Source organism: Guillardia theta (genome assembly GCF_000315625.1).
Source record: "Guillardia theta CCMP2712 unplaced genomic scaffold GUITHscaffold_76, whole genome shotgun sequence".
NCBI lineage: Eukaryota > Cryptophyceae > Pyrenomonadales > Geminigeraceae > Guillardia > Guillardia theta.
Window position 1 is genome coordinate 90941 of NW_005434598.1, and position 9611 is coordinate 100551.

General features: G+C 51.2%; 3 protein-coding genes across 3 annotated transcripts in view; all 3 read right to left on the reverse strand.

Moving 5' to 3' along the window:
• GUITHDRAFT_114528 (hypothetical protein) overlaps positions 1–1530 on the reverse strand; it is a gene marked incomplete at both ends in the record, with an annotated part of 3659 nt that extends 2129 nt beyond the window's left edge. The window contains 7 exons of the mRNA XM_005826250.1: positions 195–259; positions 790–871; positions 916–972; positions 1018–1063; positions 1108–1148; positions 1196–1260; positions 1338–1530. Of these exons, the coding sequence (XP_005826307.1) occupies positions 195–259; positions 790–871; positions 916–972; positions 1018–1063; positions 1108–1148; positions 1196–1260; positions 1338–1530 (549 nt within the window). The remainder of the gene's footprint in view (positions 1–194; positions 260–789; positions 872–915; positions 973–1017; positions 1064–1107; positions 1149–1195; positions 1261–1337) is intronic.
• A 1296-nt stretch (positions 1531–2826) lies between these two features.
• GUITHDRAFT_154455 (hypothetical protein) lies at positions 2827–4174 on the reverse strand (the record flags this gene model as incomplete). The annotated part of the gene is made up of 4 exons (XM_005826251.1): positions 4078–4174; positions 3591–3672; positions 3448–3532; positions 2827–3389 (listed from the first exon to the last, which is right to left on the reverse strand). Coding segments are annotated over exons 1-4 (669 nt in total), but the record flags the coding sequence as incomplete, so codon positions are not given.
• A 2007-nt stretch (positions 4175–6181) lies between these two features.
• GUITHDRAFT_114530 (hypothetical protein) lies at positions 6182–9258 on the reverse strand (the record flags this gene model as incomplete). Its single annotated transcript, XM_005826252.1, has 3 exons — positions 6182–6298; positions 6523–6605; positions 6837–9258. The coding sequence occupies 3 exons, from the start codon at positions 9256–9258 to the stop codon at positions 6182–6184; spliced, it is 2622 nt and encodes an 873-aa protein (XP_005826309.1).
• Positions 9259–9611: the final 353 nt, after the last annotated feature.

The following is a 9611-nucleotide window of genomic DNA, read 5'->3' on the forward strand; positions in this document are numbered from 1 at the left end:
TCCTCCTCCTCCTCCTCCTCTCGTCCTCTCCTCCTCCTCCTCCTCCTCCTCCTCCTCCTCCTCCTCCTCCTCCTCCTCCTCCTCCTCCTCCTCCTCCTCATGATGCTCTTCGCCCTCCTTTTCTGTCCTTCTTCTGCTCCCTGCCCCCACACACCCTACATCTCCTTCTCTGCGTCCTTCCCTCTAGCAGTCACCTGCTTTCCGTGCTCTCCAACCAGCCAGGCTTCTGGAGCTGAGAAGAGGAGGGAGGTCGCAGTTCCTGCGTTTCAATCGCGTCAAGGAGCGCCGAATCAACTTCGACCTCAAACCTCCGAGGACGCGACCGAGGAGGAGGAAGGGGAGCGATGCTGCACGACTACAGGGGGACAGTCAAGGAGGAGGAGGAGGAGCAGGAGGAGCAGGAGGAGAGGGAGGAGGAGCAGGAGCAGCAGGAGCAGGAGCAGGAGCAGGAGGGGCAGGAGGGGCAGGAGAAGGAGCATGAGAAGCAGGAAGGATAATCAGAAAGGAACACGAACGTTGAAAGTGCAGAGAGCGAGTAGATCAGACCGAAGGCAAGGCAACCTTCACAAAACATTGTGAGAATTTTCCAGCTTTTCATCCCCATCCTTGTCTTCCCTCACTATCCTTTCAACCCACCTCCTTCCCGCTCTTCTCCCTTATCCTTGTGCTCTCATTTTCCTCTCCCCTCCTCTCTCCTCTCCTCTACACTATGCTTCCTCGCCTCCCCTCTCTCGTCCTCTCCTCTCCTCCCCCCCCCCCCTTCCCGCCCTCTCTCCTCTTCTCCCATACCTGCCTTCCTTCCAATCGTGTCCACGAGACTTCCTGCAACTGTCCCGAATATCATGGAAGCCCCGAACCCACACAGGAACAGCTGTAAACACCGTCAGAGAGACGAGATGTTCTCGGTTGTATCACCTTTCCGATCAAATCCTCTCCGAGAGGTTTCCCATTATGTTTTTTGCTCGCATACACCTGTAAACCCATCAGACTACAGGTTGCAACAACACAATTATCAACCGAGTAGAAATAAGGACCGTGAAGCCAGTCTGCAAGCTTGAACGCCCTGGATGGATGTTAGAGACTTCTGATCAAACAACGAACATCAACCAGAAGACGGCGAGGTAATTGGTCTTGAGCTTTTGATACTTCTGTAATATTGTCAATCTATAGCAATGAAGTCGTTTTTCCTAAAGACCTCGTTAGCTACCGAGACAACTTTGTTGGAGCCCGAGAGTCCAACAACCCTCAACAGAGCACAAACTGAGCAACACGTTGTATGATACACCAGGAAGAAGAAAGACGTGTCAGCAAGCTCAGCAGATCCTCCTCAAACTCACATGCTGCGAGCCCTGCTAGGTATGTGTTGAAGACCGTCTCAGGACGGCTGAAGTCAAGCGATCCTCCTCCTCGAACGCGAAGAACATCCCCATGGACTTTCCTGCTGGAAGTTTCTGATAGACCCTCTGAGGTGAAGCGTCTCAAAGTTTGTCTGTCCTGACTTCTCAATGGGATCTGCTTCAAATCCCTCATACACCCTTTGTTGCCGCTGTAATGCAAGCAGGCCGCATGTTGAACAAGCTGTAGCAGAACGACGAGCAAGAGCAGAAAACTCTGGACTGTGAAAATGCGAAGTTATTCAGACTCTTGTAAACGACATTCTGCAACAGGACAATCTGACAGACGCGAATTTGCAAAACAACATCGATCACAGATCTATAGCAGAAGCTGCAGCAATAGAGACCAGGACCGTGATGGGACATAGTAACACAGCCATAGGATCAGCATCTTACCTCGTCCTTGTCGTCGTCCTCGTCCTCCTTGCTCTCCTCGTCCCATCGTTGGTTCTTCTCCTCCCCAACCTAGTTCATCTCCACTTGCGACCATTGCGGCCTCCGTGTTGCCCCTCATCCACCGACTCACCCGAGAAATGACTCACAGCTCCGAGCCTAAGTTACTCAACCGGGCCACTCCGCCCCGGGCCGGGCCCGAAGGTGAGTCCGATCCGGCCCGCCGGGCCCGGCCAGCACTAATTCTCACGGCGGGGCCGGTGCTCTGGCCCGGCAGCGGTGGCCCGGGCCTGCGCGAGTCACGCGCACGGCGTCTCGCCATTCACCTGCGGCCCACGCGGCGGCCCAGGCCTCCCCGAGTCCGGCGGACTCCGGGAGTTTCCGTGGCAAATCCGAGCCCTTGTGCTGGCTTGAATGGGCACTGCGGCAGTGCTTCAGTCCGCTGAGGCAGTTCGGACTCACCGGGGCGGGGCGGCCCCCGGCCGCCCGCCGGCACCGGCCGGCGCGGCCCTGCCTAAAGTGGCCGGAGGGCAGTAATGAACGAGATCGATTTATTTCAGAATCACATTTTCCGGCATGCCAGGCTCATGAAAACCGTCACGGTCACGAAGATCTCAGCCGCCACGGTTCCCAATGGACGCCACTCCTCTTGCCCTTGTTTGTCTTTGGAGTCTCCCACCAACATCGGAACACCAAGACAGCATTCACTCCTTCTTCTTCTTGTCTTCCGACTCTTCAGAGGGCTTTGGTTTTCCAAGGATGGGGGACAGCAACGGACGGACGATTGCCCAGAGGAATACGAAGAGGTAATCTAAGTGCGAATCAGCGACAGGAAGATCAGTAAAAACGCAAGTACACTCACAAAAAACGACAGAAATCAGTTCGATCCAGATGGCGGTGAAGATGTAAATCAAGAGCAAAGCTGGTATCAACACAGCAAGCCCCCTAACACTGGCACTCGATTTCTCCAGATACCTGTACCACCAAGGTTTCAGTAACAACATGTTGAAGTCATCCAAGTAACACAAAATGGACTCACTTGTCCACATAGTTCAGCACTCCGTCAGAATGTGGGATGATGTAGAATGTGAACATCACACTGCAGTCGATGATAATCCACAAGGTCATCTCAAAGGGAATGTGCGCTATTCTCCAAGGAAGGTCCGCTGGAACTTCAAGGGACGTCGCAAGCGCGTACTTGAACCTCTTGATCGGATTCAGCCCTGAGTGCAGAGTTCCCATCGCCAGGCTCAGAATACGGCCATCCTTCTCATGTCCCTCCTTGATCTTAGCCTTGAAAACGATGTTGTCATCCTTCCACGCAGCACGTTTCATCTCGAGGCAAGGGATTTGGCCGATGAACTTCTTGAACTTGTCGACCGATTTCTTCGAAACGTTGTATCCCTCCACAGGCTCTTTGGCTACAATCCATTCTCCAGGCTGCTTGTGGCTTTCTTCCAACACTTCATTCAGAAGTTTGGCATAGATTGGCCTCTTCACAGTGAGGCGCAGCAGCGAGGTATGATTGGTAGCCTCCTTCTCATAGCCCCTGAGACTGAGGAAAAACACTTTCACATCGCAATAGAACCTCTTGAAGTCTTTCTGTTGTCAGACAAAGAATCAACAAACAAGACCATGTTGATGTAGACATGAAGCATACCGGAGACTTGTGCAGCTTGATGACATCCGTGAGCCAGTCGCGGTCGAACAACTTCACAGTGTGCTCCCATCTTGTTTGCAGGAAACTGTTGTTTTGCGAGGCGAACTGTCATGACATAATAATGCTGAATCTCGTGAACTCACCTTGTGATGTCCTTGTAGCTGAAAAGTGTGTTGGAGCTGCTGTCAGCGCTGGCTTCAGTGCTTGACTTCGCCGCATCCCCACCTGTTAGACAGAGATCAACGATCAAGTCGAAATCTGCTTCTCTCTTCATGGACAACAGTCAAGACTGCATAATTTCATCGATTTTCACGAATGAAACTTTGAAGATCACCATCATCCTGCACCAACACTTCGATCGACCGCTCACACGTGCCAATAAAATATCATTCAGTGTTACAGTGTTCATCAACTAATTTCAGTTGAAATGGTGAAAATATGAGCTTTCAGACGAAAAATCGTAGAAATCTTATGCGACCCATCAATGAAGCACTTCTATCAAGATCTTCGTGCAAATCAAAGTTTCACGTGGGTAGCCGTCTTCATCTCAAACAACGTGATGCAAGAAACATAAGATGCAAGAGTTCAAAGGTTCCCATCTATTATCTTCTTGTTTTGTTCATTGTTTACCTTGGTTCTCGCCTGCTACTAGCACAAGTGCAGCCATGACGACCGCTAGGCCGACCCATCGCAGCCGCTTCGCTCCAGCCATTCTTCCCGACGTCGTGCCTCACCCCACCACCCTGCTTCAGACTACCCCCTTCTCCCCATAACCCCCTAATTCTAGACCACCCTTTCTTGAACATGGCAACCCTCTACATTCATGTTGAAGTACCGGTAATTTTGCGAACACAATTTCTCGATTTACTAGGGTAGGGTATCTTACAACGATGGGTCATACCACCCTACCCCATCCACCCATTTTCAATCCTTACCCATCGCTTTACCCCCACCCCCCCACTCGATGCCCACCAGGGCCGCACGTACACAATGACACGTACCCCTACCCCCCTACCCCCTTTTTCATGGACTTCTTTGTGAATACCCCTACTCCTCTAACCAAAAGCTTCTGTCTGTGACGGGTTCTAGAAGAAAATGACTACCCTCACCCCTGTTTTTGGGTTGCTCGCAGCATCGATCACCCCTTCTTTGCATATGAAAAACACGGGTACTCTCCTCGTTCTACCGGGCCCGGCAGCGGCCGGGCAGCCTGCGGCCATCTCCCGGCCTGCGGCCCGGGGGCCGGCCGGGCCGGGCCGCCGTGACAAGTCAAGTTCTGCGGTCCAGCCAGTGAGCGGCGGCCCGGCCCGGGCCGCGGCAGCGGGTTGCCAAGTTGCCGCCGCAGAATGCAGTCGAATGCCGGTAGTACATAACCGTGTGATGCCGAGCCTCAGGCAGTGTCGAGCTGAGTGCACTGATAATAACTAGTAAATTGGAGTGATGCCGCACCGCACCGTACGGCCGGCGGCGCTCCGAGGCATCAAACCTCGGAATGCTGGTCGCATTCAACACTGACAAGAAAATGTGTACTGGAGTGGATTCGAAAAGCAGAAATGAATCATAGCAGGATGGGTGAAATCGAAGATGGCGAAGGTGTGGTTGTTGTTTTGGGTTCAAGGTGAACGAAGGCAATGAAGTCAGTATTGGTAGAACAGGATGTTTTGGGGATTTTGTTTTGAATTTGAATAAAGTATGAACTACTTCACCAATCCTTGAAAGAACTCTCTACCTCTTCCAAGATCTCCGTGCACACCTGTTCGAGCCAAGATGAACAGTCGGCATGATATCTCAACTTCAAACATAGGAATGGGGTTCAAACAAAGGCAAGGAACTTCAAATAAGGAAACGTGGCTCAAACGAAGGCGGCACGGTGACTCAACAGCGAGGGAGGTGAAAAACAGTACCCATCATTCTTAACCTCTTCAAACAAGGGAAGCAGATTAGAGGCAGTGATTCCAAACAGCATCTTACCTCGCGAGGTTGAGCTGAATGCATCTCGTACAATCCAAACCACTTCGTGCTTGTCCTGTCTCAGCTGGGGCTGGTCATTCTTTTGGATGTAGCTCTGCCTCTCCTCATGGAAAGGAGTGAACGGAACTATCCTCCTCCAATCTCATTGGGCATGGAGTAGAGGTTGATCCTGTCACGGATCATGTGGCCGCTGGCCAACAGCCCCGTCTCCGCCGAGTCAGCGATGGCGTTGGAGAACGATGAACCAACAGGGTTGGAGCAGACGATGAAGACCTTCTTCTGCAGTCCGGGTCTTCCACCAAAAGGAGGAGGAGGATAAGGGAGGTAAGTCTGTTTGCCCGGTCCACAGCTGAATCTTGAGTGGCTCCAATGCCTTCATGACATTCTCCACGTACATCTTCGAACAAAACCAACGTCAGACTTACGCCAGTGTCTACCTGCACATGGGCGAGATGAAGATAAACGTCAAGAAATAATTCCTTCTGGTCTATCATTTCGAACATTCTATCTTACAACCATACTCCCTCAACTGTTCACTCAGCTGACGTCATCTACTCTCTCTGATTCTGATTCAACCTGTCAAGTGTGACAAGAGTGAATCACGAGGTCTTCTTCTCCCGATCCCACTGCCTCATCATTTCCCTCTACTGATTCTCTCACACGTCTCAGTCTTTCACGTCCTTGCTGATCTTTTCACACACGCTGATTCTATAGTGACACAAATCTTCATTATGAGCCTAGAGCTGGGAATCACAAGGGTTTCCTATCTTTCTTCCTCCTCGTCCTTGTCCTTGTCCTCGTCCTCGTCCTCGTCCTCGTCCTCGTCCTTGTCCTTGTCCTCGTCCTTGTCCTCGTCCTTGTCCTCTTTCTCATCCTCCTCCTATGGGAGGCATGGTCCTTGATCACCCGTCCGCCTCCTCTCATTCCAGTACTGCTGTTCTTCCTGAGACTGTGGGGTAGGGCTACATAATGCAGTCTAGCAATGCACTCTGCCTGCCATGCACTCTAGCTTAGGGAGAGGCTTGTTGATCGGGTCCGAAGGAAGGAATCGCCTCTGCTTCCACCACCGACCTGTAGACGGTGATATCTTGCCTTCTGTCTTACCAAGACGCTCGCAGCATGTCGTTGCCGTAACCAGCACTCATGCCCGACTTCACATGCATCGGTCGCAACTCCTGGCGGGTGACCTGCATGCAGTGGCACTGATCTTTCGCAACATTGCAAACATGCTTGCAACCGATCGCACACTGGTGTCTGTTGGTTTATTGTCATTTCACGCCTCACCTCCTATTCCAACTCTCCTCATCCCATGCAATGCGCTCTCTCGCTGCCCGTGCTCTCGTCCGGTTTCTCTCCCCTCGCTGCCTCTCCCCTCCCTCCTGCACCTCCTTCTCCACCTCCCTCTCCTCCATCTGCACCAGCAGCATTCATCGAGTCCCCGTCGAGCATGTTCTCCCCGGGCAGTTTCCGGATGTAGTTGTATACAGTGGTGTAGGCCAGCTTGACGTATTCATCCTTGCTCTTCTTCCACGCTTCTTTCCCGTAAATTTTCTCCATGAGCATCTCGAGCGCACGGTCGAAGCATTTCTGGTAATTCTCATAAGTCACCTCCTCCCCTTCCTTCAACTCTCCTGACAGCCTCCCAAACTCTTCCAGCTTCTTCATCACTTTACCCGCTTTCGACAGGAACGCTCTCATCTGTCTCGTCTGAAGATCTTCGAACTTCAAACGCTTCAAGGGGCCGATGCGCTTCAGCTTCCCTTCCTTGTCCGTCCAATGCTCGCCCGTATGCCATCGCTTCCAAAGATCCATGCACGGCACATTTTGTACAAAACAATAATCCTGGGGGACCATAGCGATTCTGCCGTTGTCCCATTGAAAAGCGTCTCCCACCAGGAAAGCATTTGAAGGCTCCATTCGTGCATTGACCTCGTCAGTTCGTGATTGCTGCTTCATGTGGACGACCTGTCTTCTTATGTCGTGACTCTCAAAAACCTTGGTGACGCTCTTTAAGATGTCATTCTTCAGATTGATCCTGAATCGACTCAAACACTCCACACCAACAAGCATCGCGCTATGCTTCTCAAAGCTCTGTTGCAATGCTGTATTAACCGCCTCGGGCATTTTCCTCATCGCGCTGTCTAGATTGCCTTGCAAACGTTCGATCTCTTCCCTGACCAACTTATTCTCTGCCATCGCGCGAGCATGCGGGGGAACGCCAGTAGGAGTCATCCCGCAGTCCTTGCACTGCCCGATGCCAGTTACCACGTGCTCTCGCAGAGATTTGAGGAAAGCAATAGTGTTGGTGCCTTGAAAACCAAACATTGGGGCTCCCCAGATAGGGCTGTCCCTGGGATACCATTGATGCAACACATCCAAGTGATATACCACGCTTGCGATGAAGTAAGGAATGCACCGTTTGAAGCAGCTCGGAAAGAAGTCGTAACCGTGAATAAACTTGTGCAGCCCAATCGCTCCTATCATATCTAAACCATTCTGGGTGAAGTGCGGTGGGAGGGATTCGAATAACTCCGAGGCCAAATCATTCCCAGCTAATATCCTTCCGCAGTAGTGGTCGTTTCCCCCTCCATCCAAGATGCACTGATCATGTGTAGTCTCAAGGGGCAAACATGCACGCAGGTACACGGATGGTGGACTTGGTCCACCTGGAATAGACAGAAGATGAGTGACGCTTCCCTTCCTGAAGCTACTAGAACCAATGTCTTTCCATTCTGCACCAGCCTTATCAGCGATGATTCTCTGGAGCACGCTGTTGAACCTGTGCTTCTGCTCTTTCCCTGGGAAGAACTTTGACGTGAACGTGTTTCCGCGAGGGAGTGTAATGATGTACAGAGCCAGCGCTAAGATAGGGCATGTCTGTGGTTGCGTAGGACAAGCAAACACATGCGTCGTTCGGATGGAATACAGATCTGGATCCGCCGCTTTGCGATCTTTCTTGGTATTTAACATGGTAATTTTCAAACAATCGTTCTCCCAATCTAGATGTTCCAGGTACAGCAGATCCAAACTATCACTGAGACAGCAACAGTTCCACAAGATTGCTGCTGCTGCATGCACGAAGAGACCAGTACCCCCTGGCTCCCTATTCTTCCTCTTTGCCTTCCATTCAATAAAGGTCCTGCAGATCTCCGTGTAACTCTGCACTGGCAGATGAAGTTTCCCCTCTGCCGCACGCATGTCTGCCTTTGATATTCTACCAGTGGTAGATTCTGCATACACTTCGATCATCTTGTCCAAGTTCTTCTCTAGAGACATGCCCGTCGCTGCTTCAACGCCGTTTGCCGTGAATTCCACATTGCGCTCGAGGTACAGGTCCTTCAATGCACTCCTGTATGCTTGTAATGTTGCAACCGACATGTCAGGCCCTTGAGCATGAGACGACTGAGACGCTCCTTCTGAAGTCTGGGCGTCTGCCTCGGAGTCACTGCCATCGCTACCGCCATCCTCCACTTCGCCTTGAGGGCCAATCTTTCGTTTCTTGCTCCTCTCGGTGAAAGCCTTGTTTCTTGTCAGATGTCTGAACACTTCTCTCACACACGCCCACGAAAGTGGCAGCTTCAACTGTCCAGAGTCATCCAGCGCATCCACAAAAATCGTATTCCCTCCTTCCCTGGCTTTCTTAATGATATCCACCATTTTTTGAATCTTGTTCTTGTATATCTTCTGAGTGCTCTCTGCCAATCTTCTTCTCATTTTGTCATTCTCCTGAGCTTTTTTCTCTGCTGATAATCTTTGAGCATCTTTCTCCATCTCTGGTGTAGTTTGTTGTTCGTCGCCTCCCATCAACTCCTGATCTCCCCTGCGCGGTATTTCATCCATGGTTAGCGCCTTCTGGGGTCAGCTGTTGACTGATATAGATTACAGAATTATTTTCAGTTATTTTAGAGCAGTACTAAGACATGGGGTGAGGGGTACAACCGACAGACCATAGGAAGAAAAGAATCCGCCTCAGCTAAAAGAAATAAGGTTTTCACATTATCAAAAACATCCTTAAATTGTTGCTATGTCAGGTTGAAAGTTACTCGGGTCATTTCAAAAATAAGGTTTGAAACATTTGAAATATCCATTCTCAACAAAGGCAACATGCTCCCTTCCCCAACAAGGGGAATGAGCCTCCCCCTGCCTCCCTCCCCTCCCCCCTCCCCTCCTCTCTCTCCCCTCCCCTCCCCCCT